The following is a 22656-nucleotide window of genomic DNA, read 5'->3' on the forward strand; positions in this document are numbered from 1 at the left end:
AGGATATCTGGATAAAGTGTCAGGATGGACACTCTACTTTTGGTGGTCCCTTGAGCTATATGGAAAAAATTTTTCCCCCAGCTTCCTTCTTTGGAACTGATAGCTTCTTTTAGAGACACTGTTTTTTTTAAAAAAACCAGTTTATAGATGGGAAGAAAGGTCAACTTGAGTCAAAAATTACATCATAGTTAAAAGTCTCCAAGGCAGTTAGTTGACAGAAACCAGCTAGGATCATTTGGAATGAATTACAGTTTTTTATTATGGCATGAAGGGACATTCTTGAGCTTTTGGATATACCCCAAGAGCACTGAATTGGTAGTCTATATTGGGATTATGTTAAGAAATAATTACTCCAATTATTATTAACGACTTTCTGGTTGCTCATGACATGTTATTCATTATTGTTTCCTTACGAAACCTTATCAAAATAGTTAGGTAATCCACTATTTTGAAGTAGCCCTTCGTTGAAATGTCGTTTTTTTATTCTTAAGTGCAATCTTGCCCCCATGGAATGCTCATCATATTCTATATTCATATCCTTATCATAATATATTAATGGTACAAACTAAACATTTAAATTAGAACCACAGTTTTGATTTATAGATAGAGGAAAAATAAATTGTTCTGATTTTCTGCCATGAACCCTTTTGGTTACTATAAAGACAATTAAAAAATTCCTACCATTGCCTTGGAAATCATATAGACTACTTTATGGGGTTCTCTCTTCTTTTTTTTTTTTTTTGCGGTACGCGGGCCTCTCACTGTTGTGGCCTCTCCGGTTGTGGAGCACAGGCTCCGGACGCGCAGGCTCAGCGGCCATGGCTCACGGGCCCAGCCGCTCCGCGGCATGTGGGATCTTCCCGGACCGGGGCACGAACCCGTGTCCCCTGCATCAGCAGGCGGACTCTCAACCACTGCACCACCAGGGAAGCCCAGGGTTGTCTCTTCTTGCTCCTGTATTTGCCTCATGACCACTTTCTTTGGCTTTCACTGCTAAAGGAATATTTTCCCCAAGGAGTATTTTTTTGAAATAATTTTCTTTAGTATTGACCATGCATTTTTGAGGTTCCCAAGGGTAAGAGGCAGTTTGGGCTTGTCCACTTACTATGCTGCCACTTGCTAGCTTTGTGGGGGAGATAAGGATATGATAAATAGGTAAACCATTACAATATAGTGGGTTAAGTGTTCCAGAGGAGGTATGGTGAAAGGCAGGAGGGAAGCTTTGAGAAAGATGCTCCAAATTTTTCAGGATATTTGAAAAAGGGAAATATTTGGAGGTGTAAATGAGGATACTGTTGGAGATGTGGCCCTAGCAAGGCCTAAGAGAGAAAATGACCCCGGGCTGAGACTTGAAGAATAATAAAGAGTTCATCTGGTAGTTAGCACGGAAGTGGGTGGAAGAGGTGGAAAGCCATCACAAAGCGAAGGAATGGCCACAGCACGAGCTGTGGGTCGGCACCTGAGATATACAGGGAAAGCTTGGAATAGCTGGTCTGGATAATGCATCCAGGAGCTGAACTGAGTCATAGAATAGAAAGTATAGCTGACTGGCCTTATGGCATCATCAATTTGGCTTATTTACAGGCTTATAATACAAGTTGGATCGAAAAGAAGTTTGGACTAGGTGACTTATCCAGCCTTATCAGAGAGCTACAGTGGCCCTGAGGGTTTCCTTCAAACTGCGTGTTGCTCAGTTCCATACAGTTGATCCCAGTCTCTAGAAGGGTGGGTGCTGGAGGTGTGGAGGTAGAGTTGATATCCTGGGAGATGTGTGCAGGAAAGAGCAGGTCCTGTGCTCTGGTACTGGATGTTAACCAGATCTCTTGGGTAATCGCTTTTGGTTTTGATTCTTTTTTCCTTTATTTCCAAAATGAGGGCATTGAAGGATCCTCTCAGAGGCGCACTCATTCATCATCCGCCATATACTTATTGCACACCTACGAGTTACCTAGAACTCTCTTTGTCTTCTTTAGATACAGTTGAGTGGAATAAAGCTCAGCTTCCACAGCTCCAACTATAACGAGAGGTGAGGATGAAAAGACAGGCTTGGAAAGAGTGATTTTCAGGAAACTATGCCATAAGAGCATTTAAATTCTGTAACTAGACCTAATTTGCGGATGGCCAGGGACCAGGATGATAGCTTCTATTTACTTCTTACTCTATGCTGTGTACTACACTTAGTATATATATATTCATTTAATACCATTACCCTTTGGGGTGATTATTTTCATTTTATAGACGAGGAAAATGAGACAGAAAGGGTAAGAAAATTACCTAAGGCCGCACAACTAATAGAAGTGCTTAAAACTCAGGTTTGTCTGACTTCAAAGTGGATTCTAAAACAGTGATTGCCAAGCCTGCTTGTACCTCCCGAGGGCCCCACTCCAGATCTAAGGAATCAGAATTTCAGGAAGTACAACAGAGATATGTTTATTTTTAAATAGTCCATCAAGTGAATTCAATGTGTAGTTAGATTATGGAAATCTTAGGTAAAGATTTACACAAAATGACAGGAAAACCTACTGGTTGGATAAGAGGCTAAGCAATTGAAAGAGTAAGAAAGTATTATGGTTTGGAAAGAGTTATATAAGGCATCTGAATTCACATCTCTTGTTTGGAGAGTGACCTGTCCTGTTCTCAGGGAAGTAACAGCAAAAGGATAAATGGAGGCCTGGGTTCTAGTCCTTTGTGTCTTTACGAACTAACAGTGCAAATAGAGGCAAAATGGTTGGCCTGGATGATATGTAAGGCCCCATGAAAGAGCTAAGTTCTATGATTATAAAATATGTAAGAATTAGGTGTTGAATTGGCTTCATTTGGTTTGATTAAAAATATTTCCTTGGAGGAAAAGAGTCCACAAAATTGACCTTAATGAATACAAATTTACATACTTTTTGACAAACGCAAAATGCCAAATCACAATATAAAATCTTTAATAAACCTCTATGATAACATTTATTTTTATTTTTTCCTGGAAATGACTAATTGTTGACCCACCAAGAGGTAGCTAGAAAACGGACCAATTATTAAAGCTCACTATTAATACTACTCTGGCCTTTTCAAATCCCGTTGAACACCAGTTTTGCATAGATATTTACATGTAGAATGTCATTTTATATTTCCCTAAAATTGCTGAGTTGAGAGCAAAATGTTCATTTGAAAGTTAATTTACCAGAAAAAGTAGTTTTCAAGTCCTCTCTAGAGTCAACTATTTCAACAGAATTTTGTTACAATTTAATAGCTTTGTCAAGAACTTGGATGAAGATGAGGAAACGTGAATTTGTAAAATACTCAGCTAAGGTAAAATTGGGAAGGAAAAGTATCAAAATACGGCATTCACACCCAGTATAACATAATGGGCTAACACCAATAAATTCTTACATTTATGTACCTGCTCTCTCACACCTCTCTTTCTTTGTTGCTTGATAGCAAGTCATGTGAGAAAATTGTTGCAAACACAAGATGAGCCATTATGCTGCATGGTTGCCCCACAATATAACGCTGTCTTAGAATCAGCAGGCCGTGGACGGTGTCCTTGGTGAGGGAGAGCATGATCTTAAGTACTGAATTCTGGTGAATGGGGAAAGGTCACTGAGATGATGTGGGAGTCTTAAATGTATATCAAGAATTTTAGAGGCCTAAAGAATTGTGTTTAGCCTGAAGGAAACAAGATCGAGCTAGGAAACCATCCTACTTTTACCTTCAGTTTTTTAATGTCTATTTAGGAATATTGTTATCCAGAGTAGCCTGGTGGGTAGAAGTTACAGAGACATGGATTTCATGTAAGTGTAAGAAAACAAAATAGAAGTCCTTGACAGTAGAACAGTCTGCTGTCTCTGGACACATTCAGCAGAGGGTGGGTTACCTTTGGTCAGCGCTGTTATAGAAGAGGTTAGTCACTGGGTGGACGGTGGGATGTGGGTTAGACCCTTTTAGTTCTCCAATCTTAGATGTATATGTTTTAGGAAATTATTTAGCAAAATAAATTTACTGATAAATATTTAGTTGAAACTGAATCCCTTCTATATGTAAGGCTCAGATATAATTACCATAAAATGTAGTCCCTGTCTCAAACAAAATTTCACTTCTGTGATGATTAACTACACAAAGTATTGTCATTGCCCAAATTATGTCCTTCCAACTTGTTCTCCACACTTCATTCAGAGTTATCATTACCAAATACTAATTGCTTCTTACCACCTCCCTACTCAAAACACAGTGCTCTGCATTGACTTTAGGATAAAGGTACACATTATTAATATGACCTACCAAGTCCATCAGGGTCTAGCCCTACCTGCTTTTCTGGTTTTATGTTGTATTCTCCTCCACTTCCAATCCAGCCATATTGGCCTACTATTAATTTCTCGTGTATACACCAGGCTCCCATTTGCCACACATCCATTCTCATGCTGGTTTTTTCTGCACAAATGTCCTTCTCATTCCTAGATGACTTCTGCTCACCCTTCAGATCTCAGTTCACTTTTCACTTATCAAGGAAGCCTTCCTGACCTTCCTATTTAGATTGCGTTTCCTGTTAGCCATGCTCATACTCTGTATTTCTCATTCACAGCATTGGTCACTGTGTATTGGTTACAATCTACATTTGGTTTTGTAGCTATTTGATTAATATCTGTTTCCCCTACCAAAATATAACATCCTAAGGAAGAAGGCATTTTTTGTTTTTAGTTCACTATTGAACTCCTGGTGCCTTGTGATATGTGCATATCATAATAAATATATCTTGAATGAATAATGTAAGTGGAATAGATAACACTTACTATGGAAGCACAGAAGAGACCATTTAGAGAAAGGATGTGATACAGTGACCGTAATCAATAAATTAATTTTATATAGTGCTTGCATTTTTTAGACCAGTTTTACTTTTCACAAAAGTCTTGCAAGCTAGGATTATTATATCATATCATATTATATTATATTAATTTTATGGATAAGAAAATTTTATTCCTCTCAACTTTACGGATAAGGACAGTTAACTAGCCCAAGAAGAATAGTTATTAGGTAACAGATTTAATATTAAAAAAAAAAGTGTTTGAGATTTTAAGAAAATGGTCATGCACTTGTTATACCCAGATACTACATTCTTTTAAAACTTGCTTTAAATGGCATACTTTCTTATAGGACTGGCTTCGTTCAGGCTGCTACAACAAAATACCATAGACTGGGTGGCTTAAACAACAAACATTTATTTCTTTCGGTTTTGGAGGCTGGGAAGTCCAAAATCAAGGTGCCAACAGAGTTGGTGTCTGTTGAGAGCCCTTTTCCTGGTTTGCAGATGGCTGCCTTCTTGCTGTATCCTCATGTGGAAGAGACAGAGCGAGCTCTGGTCTCTTCCTCTTCTTAATAAGGGTGCTAATCCCATCATGGGGCTCTACTCTTATGATCTTATCTTAAGCTAATTACCTCCCAAAGGCTCCACCTCCAAATACCATCACGTTAGGGTTTCAACATATGAATTTGGGGGAACGCAAACCTTCAGTCCATAGCAAGGACCAAACTGTGTATTATTTATACATATTCATCTAAAATAGACTTATAGCTTAAAAAATTATGCTTGGAATTTTCAGTTAATTATGTTTGAGACCTTCACAGGTAAGAGGTGAAAGTAACGCTGCCATCTAGTGATAACTAACCTGAATGAGATTTGAAAACTAGAGTAGCAGGTTGAGCTCTCTAGGAATGGTAGAACATGTCATCCACATAAAATGGGCTGGGCACATAACATAGGCAGTCATTTCTTTTTAGCGAACATTTGAAGTAGCTGGTTCTTATGAAGGTCATGAATTAATAATGACTAAATAAAACAAATCTTAGCTGTAGACTATTACCCATCTAGTAAGTAGATAAAATGGTTTCCTATGATTGTGTCACTTAACTGAGATCTGTCTCCATTTCCTTACCCTCTTGACTGCTTCTGAATGAGGGAGTTTTGTACTCTGATAACCTAACAAAAAGAATTTTTCATCTTGGTTTAAAGAGCTAAATATATTCAGGAATAAATATATATGAGGAAATGAATCCTTGGTAAAATTTCCAGTTAGATTTTGCAGCATCATAAGGAAGAAGTGGAATGCCAAAATAAACTCCATTCATCCTAACAGGACACTTAAAGCCACTTTGAATTAAATTACTGTATGAGTTAATGTAAACACAGCAATAAAACACTTCCAGACGTGCAATAAATGGTTAGAAAATGCAAAAATATAAGAATGCTCTTTAAAGCGCTACACTGCAAAGATAATTTGGATAATTTATTTGTAGCTCTTAAGTCCTGAATGTATATGGTAGAATTTAGCTGATATATTTTAAGTGAGTTATTGTCCTAGTACATTAAAATTACAGATAAAATTATTATCCAAAATCCCTAGAGCTAAAATTTTCTTGTTACATGCAGATGCCATATCAAAAAGATATAATTATTCCTTCTCTGGAGGCCTAAACAACAAAACCTATCACTTTGAAATGATATTAATTTTGCTCATTGAGGTGAGAAAATTATACTTAACATTTTTTTAGATAATCCAGTTAGGATTATTTCTACTTGTCCACTGACTGGTATACTCATTGAACTGTGTCCCTGAGGTGTTCAAATTCGTGGTGTAGAAATAGTCTAACTGGAAATATCAATTACTTTTTATATAACCCAATGAAAATTATGGCTTTCCTGACATGAGTTATTACTCCATCTCCCTTTCAGGAATAATAGTTCGTATGCTGACAATAAACACTGTGTAACAGAGTTGCTATTTTGCCAAGAGTTAAGCTGGGAATCTCAGGGACATAAACAATTTCAAGATAAGAAAAGCATCTGACTTACACCAGTTTCTTAGTTGATATCCTTAACATAACGTAGTTTTGTGTTTATTTCGGGAAAGTGCACAGATATGACTCCATCTCTTGTTTTCGTGTGATACATTCATCATATGAAGAATGTGGCTAGTACCAGACAACAGTAGATGTCAATCTAGCAAGAATTTGATTTAAAATTAGTTGCCAAAAGTATTGGATCATACCAAGGGGACTGATTCTTTGAAAAATATGTTGTACAATGTGATTATGATCAGCTTTGTATGAGGCACAGCTGATCTGGGATCTCTCTTGGTTTTGGTTTGGGGAAGAACTTTTAAATTTATTTTGTTAGTTGATTTACAATGTGTTAATTTCTTCTGTATAGCAAAGCAATTCCGTTATGCATATATGTTATACATATACATGTATTCTTTTTCATCTTCCTTTCCATTATTTTTTATTACAGGATACTGAATATAGTTCCCTGTGCTATACAGTAGGACCTTGTTGTTTATCCATTCTACATATAATAGTTTGCATCTGCAAGTCCCAAACTCCCAATCCATCCCTTGCCCGCTCCTCTCTGCCTTGGCAACCACAAGTCTGTTTTCTGTCTGTGAGTCCATTTCTGTTTCGTAGATAATTTCATTTGTGCCATATTTTAGATTCCACATATAAGTGATATCGTAGGGTATTTGTCTTTCTCCTTCTGACTTACTTCACTTAGTGTGATAATATCTAGGTCCATCCATGTTGATACAAATGGCATGATTTCATTTTTTATGGCTGAGTAATATTCCATTGTATATATGTACCACACCTTTATGGGTCAGGGGAGAACTTTAGAGGAGGAGTGCTTAAGATGAACCCTGAAAGATGGGTAGAGTCAGTAAGGTGAAGAGCTTAAAGGCGGGTGCTGGTGTGGAAGGGAGTTGTGGGGAGGCTCAGAGGGTTCTAGAGAGAACACAAATGAAAAACCTTTGTTTTAAATTCTTGGTACCCTACCAGTGAACAAAGGATTCAACACTGCACCTGTGTGGAGGTACAGAATCTACTGAAGCTCTCTAGGGCTCTTAACACCCAGAACAGTCCAGGGTGGGTACAATAAGAAATTGACCTTGCACTGAAACAATGTAGTGAGGTGATTAGAACACTAGTAGAAATGAGAGGAGGCTAAGTTTTATGGCAGTGCGGAGCAGAAAGAGACAGGTTTCTCTTTTGGTGAGAGAGAAAGTGGAGGGTTATTCAAGTCTCTTGAAGGAGTTGGCACTTGCCACAGTCCTGCCGGGTGAGGTCTGCAGCATGCTTGTAGTTTACTTTTGTCCTTGACTGTGTTTTGCCCCTTGCCTTATTTGTTCAGCTAGGATTGTGTCTAAGCAGAGCCTCCGCATCAGTTCTTAACCTCAACTGCAGCCTTATCCTCTTACCCATGTGCCGGATGCTCCTGGCTTACCTTCGAGGATCCCAGAAGGTAAGAAAAAAATCCGTCACTGATTCCAGCATAGAAATCAAGTGTAAAAGTGGCACGTTAGTCCTACTTAGTTTGCGTGGTCTGACTTTCTGCTGGAGTGATTTCTTCAAAGATGATAGTAAAGAACACGTCGCATGTCAAGATGATCAGTGAGCTATTCTACAACAGTAGGTAAGGGCAGAGGATAACAGAGTATCAGGCACTGTGCTAACATATATAAAGTTCACATATATTGAATACTTGTGAATCCTCACGTGATTCTGTGGGTACTGCAGATGAAGAAACTGAAGCCTAGGGAGTTTAAGTAACTTGACCACGACCTTGAGACTAGTGAATGGTAGAGCTGAGATCAGCCCCAGTTCTGAGCTCCTTCTGATTCTTCACTGAGAGCTTGTAGTTTCATTTAATTAAATTCAAGTGAGCAAACTAGAGCTGTGTGGACTTTGAATAATATACGGGATGACTGCTGGTATTGGTGTTAGTTTCTTAAAACACATACCTGTTTTGAGCTATGTAAAAGGCTTGAAATAGATTTCTTGATTAAGATGTGATGTCATATATGATATTTAGTATAAAACAAAGGATTTAAGAAAACAGAAAAGCCCTTTGAAAGTTAAAATTCATCAGAAATTGTGTTTTGTTTTCTCTTATCCTCGTGTGTGTGTGTGTGTGTGTGTGTGTGTCTGTGTGTGTGTTTGTGCGATATATGTGTGTTTATTCCTTTCTTCAGTAAGATAGGCACTGCTGGATCGATACTGATATTTTAAAAGGAGTTGTTAACATGAGGTCATTTTGATGTTCTGTGAAGTTCATGTGAGTGGATTTACTGTGGTAAAACTTCTCAACCTTTTCACATAATTATATTTAGAAACTCTTTGCTTTTAATGCAGTAATTTGTGGAAATAACTCTTTCTGTAGGTTGCCAACTATTGCGAAATGCTAGGTTTTGATCCCTGTGGCTGGCCATTGGCTTGGTGTGAAGAAAGAGAAGATAAATGGCAGGAAATGAAAAGTGCCCACATAAGTCTCTCAGTATTTAATAAGTCTTAAAGAATTATCCCCCAGTGTGAAACATAGGTACTCAAAGACTCTTGACATTTTGTTTTTGTGTAAGATCAAGCAGGCATTTAAACCTGTAGATAAAATTGCTTCATTTAAAAATAATCTTATTTTTTGACCACAAAAGGAAATTGTATATATTGTAAAGTTAAAACATTCCAGAAATATGCAAAGTAAACAGTGATGGTTCTCCTAAATGTTACTCTGCCAGAACAACCACTATTTGAGATAAATGCCTGCAAATATGTTAACATACATAATGTCATTAATTATAAACAATACAGGATCATAGTTTAGTTTATGTGTTGTAACTTTTTTTACCTAACAATATATCTTGTGTATGTTTCCATATCAGTGATAAGCCTTCTCACATTCTCTTTAATGATTTGAGTGTTCCATTGACTAGATATAGCATACTACATCTCACCAATTTTTAATTGATAACCCTCTGCCATATTTACAAAGACTCATGCGTATATCTTATTTGCTGCATCATTTTTATCATATTGAATGCTTTTTATTTAGGTTCCAAGCAGGAGAACCAGAAGATTGTTGGATAAAAGCAGAACATTCCATACAACCTGTGGTGTGACTATCTGTATTTTCTCAGGTGAGAAAACCAAAAGATGTTAAATATTATGTTAGAATAGCACATTTTATGAATGATATTTTTATTGTTTATGGTTTTCTTATTATACAACTTAATTTTCTCTTCTGTGTATTTAAAGAGATTTATCTAGTGATGCTACAGAAAATGGGTGTTTTATATAAATATATATATATATATATATATATATAAATGTGCACAGTTTGGCCCCCAAGCTGGTAATGATTATTTTCTAAAAGTAAGTAATTTCATTTAGAAAGATTGGAAGAAAGTGATTAAAAGCTTTTAACCTCTAAAAGTAATGATATGATAGAAACTTAAATGTGTGAAAATTAGAATGTGAAATGTGCATTCACAGAATATGATTCTATCAAAATTATATTTGTTAAGTGTTTCTTTGATATTAACGCTTGGGCAGAAAAGCAAATGTCAAAATTTATGGAAATTTACCCTACTCAATTCCAAGTTAAAATATGAAGTGAGAATCTTGTGGTTTTTAAGGCATTTTAAAATAAATTTTTATCCTGAGCGTTTATATGACACTTTTCAAATTTTTGAAACAGAAATTAATTAACGTATTAAGTACAGGTACTCTGGAGACAGATTTCGTAGGACCTATCCCCAGCTGCCCTTCTGCCTTACCAAGTGACATAATCTCTCTGATCTTCAGTTTGCTGTTAACTGTAAAATGGATCAACAGTAGCACCTATCTCTTGGCTTTAAGACTAAAGTAAGAACATGCCTATGAAGTTCTTAGGATAGAATTAGTTATTATAATTTACAACCTCAGGGGTAAATTATCTCAGTGGCATAGCACCTGACATTTTCATCTGTTCATTATTTGATAGGACATAGGTGTTTTGATACTTGGGACATTTGATCTGGATATTTGTGTATGACCATTTTGAATCAGAAGTGTTTTGCTATAGGGGCTTCCCTGGTGGCGCAGTGGTTGAGAGTCCGCCTGCCGATGCAGGGGACACGGGTTCGTGCCCCGGTCTGGGAAGATCCCACATGCCGCGGAGCGGCTGGGCCCGTGAGCCATGGCCGCTGAGCCTGCGCGTCCGGAGCCTGTCCTCCGCAACGGGAGAGGCCACAACAGTGAGAGGCCCGCGTAACGCATAAAAAAAAAAAAAAAAAAAAAAAAAAAAAAAAAAAGAAGTGTTTTGCTATAGCTATTGCCAAGAAATCATTAAACTTTAAGCTTTTCAAAAATTGCCACGTATTGTTGAAACAGGCATCTTCCCAGTGTTTTATCCCTGAACATCTTCCCACTGGTAGTTCCACCCCGGAAGTGAGAGATGGGGAGAGGCTCAGGGATGGGCTGAAGACTCCAGTATAGCTCAAGGCTACGAATGGAGTAAGAGTCCAGGATATGATGAGGATCAAGGGTGTGGCCAGGGTTAGGGTTGGATTAGAGCTAGAGAGAGTGAAAGGTCAAAATGTAGAAGGATAGGGAAATGCTGGCACATTCATAACTTGATTTGCTCTAAATGGGAGTTGTGTCCAAATATTCTGTTCAGCTGGAGAACAGCTGAAAGACTCAGATAGTGTGGAGTATTGCCATGAATGAGTATGTGTTCCAGAGGGTTTGCCTTCTGCCACTCACTAGGGGTCTGACTTTAGGTAAGTCACCTTTCTTAACCTTAGTTTTCTTATCTGCAAAATAGGGATGAGGGAACTCCCTGGCAGTCCAGTGGTTAGGAGTCCATGCTTCCACTGCAGGAGGCCCGGGTTCGAACCCTGGTTGGGGAACTGGGATCCTGCAAGCCGAGAGTTGCAGCCAAAAAAAAAAAAATAGAGATGATTCTGCCTACCTCATTGTTTTGTTATGAGAATTAAATGGGGAAATCCATGCAAAGTGCAATGCTTTCTCTTGCCTAAAATTAGAAGCCCTGAAGTCTTTTAACCTAAAAAGCCTTTTAAGGAAGGTGAATGTATCCCTTAAGGCTGTATCTCATACAGCTGTTACCTAGGACTTTTTTTCAGGAGAATTCAGAAAGAATGGTAATTCCTCTAAGGATGCCCTTGCACTTTTGAGCCATATAATATGTAATGAACATGTAAACCTTTCACTTAAAATGGAGTTTTTTTTCCTATAGATTTTAGAAGTGCTGAAGCTATAGGACACAGACGGTTTTGCTTCTATAATGTTTTATATCTGTACCATAGTTGAGTCTCACCTAGACACCCTTTGTTTATTTCTTTGGAACCCTGTCCTTGCTTGTTAGTTAACCCACTTTCAGTTTCCTGTCCATTTTTTTTTTAACATCTTTATTGGAGTATAATTGCTTTACAATGTTGCGTTAGTTTCTGTTGTATAACAAAGTGAATCAGCTATACATATATCCCCATATCCCCCCTCCCTCTTGCGTCTCCCTCCCACCCTCCCTATCCCACTCCTCTAGGTGGTCACAAAGCACCGAGCTGATCTCCCTGTGCTATGTAGCTGCTTCCCACTAGCCCTGTCCATTTTTTATGGGACCCTTTTCCCTCCTCTAATTTGGTCACTGGCGGGAATTTAATCCTTTAAATAACTGTTAGGTTATTTAGCATTCTAGCCCTGCTCTCTCACTTTCATTTGTCTTTGTGTGTAATTTGGAACTCTTGGCTTACCTATGTACATCTCGTATGTTAGGTTGGAGGGGTCATAGAATTTTCTAGTTTCCAGGCCATGTCTTCTTTTGAATCTCAACACTCCATATATCAGTGTAAATTGTAATAGTTTCCTAAGCAATTTAGGTTCACTTATCTCATTAAGTCTCTTATTTCTGTCATTACCATTTTACAGAGAAGTAAACTGAGGCATTAGTAGGCAAGCAGTGTGGCCAAGAAAACAGGTTCTCTAACTAATTAAATATTGTTCTTTCCCATACATTACAATGTGCTGTTTACGTTAACTTTATTTCACCTACAAGGAAAGGTTGGGAAGGGAGGAGGGTATTACACTTCTGTGCAAAATGTCATTAGCTTCTTTCTTGTCCAGGCTTCTCAAGGTAATTTTCTTTTCCCTGACCATGCCGAAATGGATTTGTCTTCAACTCTCTAATAACTTCCTAACACTTTTATCTCTAAGTCAGTTGACTACTCATTACTGTGCCATTGTAGGTAGGTTATTAAATGCTGATCATCTTCCTGAGTTTTTGTCCCATGAAGTGGTTACTAACACTTTTGCTATTGGGTTTAAACACGATGACTTGAATCTGTGGATTGCGAAAAATGTTAACTGGTTAAAAGCCTTTTCATGAAAAGCCTTTCATTATATTTTAGGTTCAGTGTCAGTGAAGTATACAAGATATATAACAGGTTTGGAGCTATGGGAGAAGTGAAAGATGTGGAAAATCTAAAGTACAGCGGTTCCCCCTTATCCATGGGGGGATGCTTTCTAAGACTCCCAGTGGATGCTTAAAACCGACATTATTGAATCCTATATACTGTTTTTTCCTATACAAACATACCTATGATAAAGTTTAATTTATAAATTAGGCACACTTAGAGATTAACAACAATTACTAATGATAAAATATAACAATTGTAATAAAAGTTACATGAACCTGGTCCCTCGTCTCTCTCAAAGTATCTTATTGTACAAATTTAATGCCTTTTCCATCTTAACTAAGCATGAGTTGCAGTTTGAGGTGTGACAGCAAAGTGAGCACGAATTTCTTTTTTCCTTCCACTTTCCCGGATAGATGATTCATTGCTAAGGATCTTAGCAACCTCAACATACGAAATTTTGTCCTTTCCTTATTAAGTCGAGAACTTTCACCTCTTCGTTTAAAGGAAGCACTTTACGGTTTCCTTTGGCATAAATGGATTGCCAGTATCACTACTCTTGTAGTTTGGGGCCATTATTAAGTAAAACAAGGACGACTTGATCACAAGCACTGCAATACCCCGGACAGTTGATCTGATAACCAAGCCAGTTACTGAGTGACCAACGGGTGGGATGTACGTGACAGAGGGATGATTCACATGCCGGGTGGGATGGAATGGGATGGGTGGAGATTTTATTACACTCAGAACAGCATGCAATTTAAAACTCATAAACTGTTTATTTCTGGAATTTTCCACTTAATGTTTTCAGACCACAGTTGACCACAGGTCACTAAAGCTGCAGAAAGTGAAACAGTGAATAAGGGAGGATTACTGTATTCAGAAGCTGCTTAAATGAACAAATAATTCCCATATTATTATACATATACGTGTGTGCATGTGTGCCAGTGTGTGTATGTGTGTTTCTAACTCTCGACTTACTAGCGTTATTTTATTCCAGCCTTTGAAAATTCTGTTTCTTTACATGATTTCTCATAGTAAAACTGTCTATAATTAAGATTCTTTGTGCTTTTAAAACTTCCCTTGTAATTGAACATTTTATTGCATACAAAGCTGTCAAATTGTGACTCTGTGTTTACTTAAGGAGAGGAACTGACTCCCTCTTATAGAGCGTATGTGAAAATCCCAGTGATTGGTGTGATTCTATAGGTGTGCACGTGGCCGCCCACCTGGTGAATGCCCTCAACTTCTCAGTGAACTACCATGAGGATTTCGTTGAACTGAACGCAGCAAGATACCGAGATGAGGTGGGTGGTCTCTGTCTTCTCATTTTCCTTTCACTCGTCGTGAGATGACTAGTAAGGGTCTGTGATTTTCACAGAAAATTTGTACCTTGCTGCTCCTTTTGAGTGCTTTTAAAATGCACTTGTCAAGTTGAGTTTTATTCTTTTCAGTAGGAAATAGAGGTAATTACTATTTCACAGTCTCTCCCGCCGAAAATGAAAGTTCAGAGAGCGTCTACTTTTTATATTCTGCAATGTTCAGAAAGTTGCCACTCAGGTCTGCCTTCTGCTTCCCAACAGCTTTTGTCTAATTCCTGTCGCTCAGTGGAGACTGTTGACAGTGCCATTACAGGGTAAAACTCCTTCCGTAACTCATACAGTGCTTTGGGGGAAAAAAGGCAGAAAAGAAGGTTGACTATTTGAGGATCCTGGACCATCAGTTGATTTGACTTAAAAATATTATTGAGTTTTAATGCTTTACTCTGTTTTATTTTGTTTTTAATCCTTATAGTAGGTGACCTTGAGCTGAATTCTATAGTGGGCAGTATCTAACTTAGGGGTGCTTTTCTCCATGTGAAGCTGCCCATGAAATGAAATTATATGTACAGGGTGCTGGGCTGGACCAATGAACAACACACGCACAGCCCTAGTTAGGTGTGTGCTGCTCGGCATTTTCATCGTGTCCTCAGCCTGCCTCTGATTTCCAAAGCCAAGACTGCATCAACACCGAAATGTTCAGGGTCCCATGTGATCAGAACCCCACCCCGTTTTGCTAAGTGCAGTAGTGACTTAATGGATTGTTCTCCATCTTCCCCTTACATATCACCAGAGTTCTCTAGATTAATACTGCTGTCACCATGTGCTTGACCTCCCTCCCAAAACAAAACAGAGGTCAAAGTAACAACAAACAAGCATAGACATAAATCACGAAACCAAAATAACAAGCAGCCCTGGATAAATCCCATAACTATACCAGTATTTTTAAAAACACCAATGTAATTTCATTGATCTGGGTTAGGGCCAGGCACTAATATTTTTAAAAAGCTCACTAGTGATTGTAGAGTGCGCCTAACAGTAAGAACCATGGAAAAGTCTAGCTCCTTAGCAAGCCGGTGGAAGCTCTTCACATGTAATGATTTCACAGCAAAGCTTCCATCTCTCCCTGTCTCCCATCACTTCTCTCATTCCTCTCTCCTCCTCTGCCCAAATCACATGGGGTTACTTGTGTCTTACTCCCGCCATGCAGTTTCCTTTTTTATCTTTTCCTTCTTGGCTTCTCTCTTTTGCTTTCTAAATTCATGTCTTCGATAACTACAATAATCTTATCATTTTCATTACAATATACTTTTGCTTAATATTCCAATATTTTAGTCATTTTAAGATTTCTAGTTATTAAATTTATTTCACTTTAAGAGAGATATAGGCTCAATGGAAAATATTTTAAAACTCCCAAGTAAATGAAAAGCAAAAGCTTCTCTTCCAAAACTAGCCGCAGTGAATGATTTTATGTTTTCTTATAAGATATTTTGAGTGGTATTTTATGATATATATTCTTCAGCAATTTGTAAATATATGTATTGTGGCTTGCTGTATCAGAAAGTATACATCTACCTCATCCTCTTCATATGAATACATCATAATTTATTTTTAGCCTTTTCCTTATTCACAGATGTTTAGCTTGATTCCGAGTTTTTGTCATGAACTGCATGCCAATAAATTTATTTTTTTGTACACTTCTGCTAGGCAGATTCATGGAAGTAGAATTTTGGTTTCAAAGTTATGCACATTTTTAGTTTTGATGGACAAATTACCTTCTGAAAAAGCTTCACCAGTTTATACACTCTACCAATTTTATCAGAATGCTTATTTCTACACTTCACTTGTTTGTAAAAAAACGTTGCTGATCTGATGGATGAAAAATGCTAACTCATTTTAATTTACATTTTCCCTTTTCCCCCCTTCCTTCCTTCCTTTTCTTCCTTCATATCTTCCTTTTTTTCCCCTCCCTCTCTTCTTTTTTGTAATAAATATTTTTGAGTACCTAGTAGGTACCAGGCCATGTACTAGATGAAGATGAAAAAATACACACATACACAAACACACACTCACACATACAAATATTACATATATAAATGGTTATATTCTTCTGTGAATTGTCTCTGGAAATGAGGGGTTTATGACATGCACCTTAGTGTTCTGCTCTGTGCTATCATCCTCTCTTCTCCACATCTCCAATGACCCCTCCATCCTCCAGTTTGTGATGGTGGTACATTCCTGACGGCCTAGCTCAGTTGGCCTCATCTTGTCATCTGTGAAACAGTCTCTTACTCTTCTTCTATTCCATCTTCATTCCCTGGCAATATTAATTGTTCCATCTTCTGAGTTTCCATAGTTATTTATTCATATTTCTGGTATTACCACTTTGTTCAGCCCATCTTGTATTTTTACTAATTTTTTTGTGTATTAGGTTACTCTAGATTAGCCTTTAGTCATGTTTCTAACATCAATGGTAGAATTCATTTGACCTAAACTGGATGAGGAGCTATTCTTGGGCAAATGGTCCTTGTTCAAGACCCCTAAAATTGTATCATATAAATGGCTTCCTGCTTTGTATATAGCCTGGCCTGACCCCAGATTCAATGGAGGCATGAGGAAAGAAATTCAGAAGTTGTGCAATATTAGGCACCCTTAGGATGAAGAATTAATTCATATTCTACTGGGAATTGATCTAAAGTTTTCCAGAAGACAGAAAGGGAGTTGACTTCAGTCCATTATACCACAAGAATGTAGTTTAAAGGAAATACTACGATAACCATATTAATGTGTTATATTTCTGAGTAGCAGGAACCTGTCTTCCTTATTTGAATATCATCACTTATTTTTACAGTAGCCTTTGAGACATTTTAGTTCTCAGTTGGTATTCTCTGTACTGAATTTACACAGTACAACCCCCCCTACATGTTTTATCACTTTTGATTCTCACTGTCTTGACACTCGTTAGGTGCAGTTTGGCAATTGTGGTAGATAAAGTATATATTAACGTTTCCACAATATAGGTAAGGTATTGAGCCCCCAAATGGTCAAAGGGTGGGCTTCAGGCCACTGCCATAACTTATAATAGCTTATAACTGGCCATGAAGATGAAAGCCTAGGCTTTCTGACTCTTCATACAATATTCTTCCTTTTTCAGATAGCTAAACTTCTTGGAATTGGGTTTTGTATGTATTATAAACTCCTGTGATATCGTAAAAACATTATGAAATTCAATTGCGTCTTATTTCCATTGGGAGAACAGTCTCTTACATACCTAATACATGGCTCTTATCTCTCTCAGACTCATTGCAGAATTTTATGTTATCAGTGTTTTATTTTTCAGTCAAATTTTTTTTTCCTTTTTATCAGGATCCTAGAAAACTTCTCTTCACAACTGGTAAGTTGTTACTCATTTCTGCTTCTGAAGATTCAGGGAAATCTTGGAAAATAAGCATCATCAAATTACACAGCATTTAGATATATGCTAAAATATAGCATGGAAAATTTGCATATGAGAACAAATGATTAGGAGTTCAAGCATACAGTTGCAATGAAAACAGAGGGACAGGGCAAACAGTCAGGGTTCAGGTGAATGAAGAGTAAAAGTAAGCAAATGCATTTGCCTTTCATATATTCTTTCAAAGAAAATAACATAATGCCTTATGCTTATTGAGGGCCTGCTAAGGGCCCACTGCTTTGGCAAGTACTATTGGAGATAGTACATATGGACCAGTTCTCTGTCCTCAAGGGTTAGAAAGGAACACCAAGCACTCTGAGTGTCAGTGTAGTTCTTCTCATTCAGTAATTTAGTAGGATATTTTGTGATCTTAAAACCCATGGAAAAAGAGGAGAAACAGTCATTAAAATAAGTTATCTTTCTTGAAATGTCTTCTTTCTCATTTCTAATTTACTTTTCCTTCTCAAACATATTGTCCATGAAATCTCAGTAGAGACTCTTCATTTGTTAAAGCACATTTGAACATCTCAAAATTTTGCCCTGACGTTAGTACAGTTCTTACTATTTTCTTCTTTTTCTCAACCTTACACTTATAATAATGAAAAAGAAACTGTATTTGAGGTTTGTTTGTTTTTTGTTTTGTTTTGTTTTGTTTTGTTTTGCGGTACGCGGGCCTCTCACTGTTTGTTGCGGCCTCTCCCGTTGCGGAGGACAGGCTCCTCCGGACGCGCAGGCGCAGCGGCCATGACTCACGGGCCCAGCCACTCCGCGGCATGCGGGATCCTCCCGGACCGGGGCACGAACCCTCATCGGCAGGCGGACTCCCAACCACTGGGCCACCAGGGAAGCCCTTGAAGGATTTTTAACTTGTATTTCAGGGACAAGGACGATTGTGTAGTGGAGATGGTCTATCATAAAGGCTTGGCTCTACTCCCTTATTAAGGATCAGAATTGCATATGGGACTGAGGCATGGCTCTTTCAAATGCATCGTTTTCCTTTTGAATCAATTTTATGGTGAAAATAAGAATAATTGGGGTGTTTTTCCCCTCCATGTCGCAACTACATATTTAGATTGATAATATATATATTTTTTCTGCCTATCAATGTATGATGCTTGCCATTTGCAAAGTACTCATTTCAGTTTTCTCTTTAGGAACACAATTTAGTTTTGTTTACAAATTTGCTCATTGAAAACATGTTTTTGTTTAAGCCTTAAGAATTGGGTGAGAAGTAGAAGGGAGAAAAAGCAGAAAAACAAAGCAATGTATGAATCAATGTAGTTTTTGGTTCATATGAATCATTTTAAGAGAAATAAACAAGGATTTTGTTTTAATATTATTTTGTTCAGCACAGAGTATAGTTGAAGACTTGGAACATTTGAAATGCTTAAAAAAGTTTAGTTTACAAAGATATAAAAAGATTTCTTATATGACAAAGATATTACATTAAGAAACTTAGTAAAATTAATACTTCTTTATAAGCAGGTGATCTCTCCACCTAGCTTGAAACACCGTCATTGTATGTTCTTTCCCAGCAGTTCCCATGAGTGTATTGGGCAAGGTAAAGATGATACTTAAAAACACAAATTCCTGATTCCAGCCTAGGGAGAGTCCAGGTTGGAACCTGCCAATATGCTTTATTAACCTTTCCACTACTGTTTTACCCTTTAGTGAGCATCTCATTATACTCTTGAGCATACCTTCTCATCACTACCTACCTTTTACCTACTCTCTTACTCTCTTTTTTTCACCTGGTCAGCTCTTGCCTATCCTTTAAGTCTCAGTTGCCATGCCTATCATGCACAGATTTCTGCCAAATTTCACTAAGTAGAGCTGGTCTCTTCTTGCCCTGGGTCCCTAAAGATACATAGTGAATATACTATGAATAATTTATTTCCTTGCATATACTGTAGAATAATTATTACCTTACATATACTGTGTTTTCCACTCAAAGGTGAGCTTCTCCAGTGTGGAAAAGGGATGCCCATAGGGCATGCAGAGAAAATATTTTGTGTGGCATTTCTGTCAATACAAACAACTTGAATTATCCAAAATCAGCATGTCAGCATCACTTTAGTGGCCTAGTTCCAAAAAATTTCATGATAGAAGTACTGTGCTTGCTATCAGGTAACATCTACTTCACAGGGACACAGACTCCCCCCCCGCCTTAAGTATGAGGCTAGAGCTCCTCAGTCGACCCCACTGAATAGTAGCAAGTGAGAGAGCAAAGCAGAATCTAAGGATGGTAATGGGATGAGTGACACTGTTCACTTAGTCCAACTTTGAATTCACTTAGTCCAACTTTGTGTTATGAATACATCTCTGACTGAGTCTATTTCACAGCTATCTTTGAATATTGTCAGGTACAATACCTAGGAAAAATAAAGTTCCTGACGAAGAAAGGCATGCATGTTTTTAGATGTTCTGATGATAAAGCATATTTTCTATTAGTTGATATAGTTCTTGAATTTTAATTTGTTTAATGTTACATAGAGTCTTCTCTCTCTCTGTCTTTAAAAGTTTTTCTGTGTAACCTAGGCCTAAGAAATAAGGTTGTCTTGTAGAAAATAAAGCCTGTGGCAGCACAAGTGACATAAAATATGGGATTTAGACTCACTAAATAAGAAATGTTAAAGACATTTCAATTAAGAATTTATAGAATAAAATAAGTTTAATAGATTGAATTATTCCAAACATTTTATAATGCTTGCTATATATATCCAAATTTGGTAGTACTTGTATGATGAGAATAAAATGCATAGTATCTAATTTTAATTAGAAAAACCCTCACAAACAAATACAATTATGTTTGTAAAAACAGGATAATGAATATAAGATGGTATATTTCTGACTATATCTGGGTATGGATGAAAATGATCTTTCAGTTTCATCTAGAAATGGCAATATAGTGCAGTTATTCATTTGAAGGGCTACTAATTAATTAACCTAATATGCATAGATAAAAGAGTAATAAGAGTAAACATAACAAGCATGTTTTTCCCTAAGGAAACAAATACAGGTTTTGCTTCATAACTTGAAGACTAAGAGTTCACAGTGTACTTCACTTTGGCAAGTAGCTTTCTCCAGTGAGCTTAGACTAGCGCAATAATTTCTAACCTGTGCTTCCTGACTCTTGGAATATGTGTGATAATGGAGGCTAATTTATTGGGACTTGGCTGTGCTGTCATCCAGCGCTAAGTTAGGATGCCCTTTGATGTACCTCGAAAACACTCGATGCTTAGCATTCTTTCAGCACTTAATACCCTATGTTGCAATTGCCTGCTTACGCTGTCTCCCACACTGGACTGGGATTTCTTTTAGAGCAGGATTCATTTTTTCCTCTAGCACTTAACAGTACAATACAGATGCCTAGAAAATAGTCACTGAATGGATAAAAGTCGTTTATTTTTAAACTCTACTACTTGTTGCATAGATATCCTCTACAACATTCCAGATGATTGGTTGGCCAACCTGTTTGTTTAATTCCAGTAAAGAAAACCATAGCTTTTTTTCTTTTTTTTACCAAAGTATAGTTAATTTACAATGTTATGTTAGTTTCAAGTAGACAACAAAGTGATTCAGTTATACATATGTATACACGTATATTCTTTATCAGATTCTTTTCCATTATAGGTTATTACAAGATATTGAGTATAGTTCTTTGTGCTCTACAATAGGTCTTTGTTGTTTACCTATTTTATTCAATATATATAGTAGTGTGTATATGTTGATCCCAAACCCCTAATTTATCTCCCCCCCAGAATCCCCTTTGGTTTTTAAGTTACCCACCCCACCCTTTTTTTTTTGACCACCATAATTGCATTTTTTTTTCATTGCTAATTATAAGTCAGTTTTTCTTCTTCATTGCTCTGAAGTCTATTACTCTATAAATTACAAACTGATCCTTTTGTACTTCTGGGAGACAGAAAGGAAAAATGAATTCTTTAGCTAAAAAAGTTAACTTCATAAATCTGAAAGAACCTTAAGAAGCATTGAATTGATCCTCAGTTTACAGATGAGATTCAGTGAGCTAAGGGTTTGGCCTAAGGGACAGTAACAGGACCGCAATCCCAGAATATACATATATACCCCAGGCTGTCTGGGGCCTCTACTTCATGTTGAATTCAAATGACTGAGGTCAACTATTTCACGCTCTCTAAGTCTTTCCAGTATGTTTTCCACGCTGTGCTCTAAAAGATGTGCTCTAATTAAATGTTTGAGGAAGTATCTGTTCAATTTTACACTGGTTTCTTGACTTTAGTACTTCTCAGAAGCTTTACATTAATGTGCCCTGTGATTCTTCAAGGAATGGTTATAACATTTTTGAGTAATAGAAATTAATACCTCAAGGAATTAATGTTTAAATAATACCCTTTGGAAATTATAACTTTGTTCTAAACATACTCTGTTTTTTCAGGTGTCCTGATGAAGTGATTTGCAGACATTCTGTAACTAATCTTGGCATGTTCAGGACTACATAGGAAACCTTGTGTGTAGACACAGTAGACATTCATGAAGCCTCAATAAAATTAGTGGAAAGGCCTCTCCAGCCACAAATTTTACATTTTAAATGAAATTAGTTGAAGCCAGAGAGACAGACCTTTTTTTTTTTTCTTTAAATTTATTCAGTTACAATTGAAGCACTCTGAATTATACATATGTA

At 37.2% G+C, this 22656-nt stretch overlaps 1 protein-coding gene across 1 annotated transcript in view; it reads left to right on the plus strand.

Moving 5' to 3' along the window:
- NOX4 (NADPH oxidase 4) overlaps positions 1 to 22656 on the plus strand; it is a 147262-nt gene that overhangs the window by 17254 nt on the left and 107352 nt on the right. Inside the window, 4 exon segments of the mRNA XM_032640633.1 lie at positions 8168 to 8278; positions 9863 to 9947; positions 14430 to 14527; positions 17906 to 17933. Of these exon segments, the coding sequence (XP_032496524.1) occupies positions 8168 to 8278; positions 9863 to 9947; positions 14430 to 14527; positions 17906 to 17933 (322 nt within the window).

Source organism: Phocoena sinus, chromosome 8 (assembly GCF_008692025.1).
Source record: "Phocoena sinus isolate mPhoSin1 chromosome 8, mPhoSin1.pri, whole genome shotgun sequence".
NCBI classification, from domain to species: Eukaryota; Metazoa; Chordata; class Mammalia; order Artiodactyla; family Phocoenidae; genus Phocoena; species Phocoena sinus.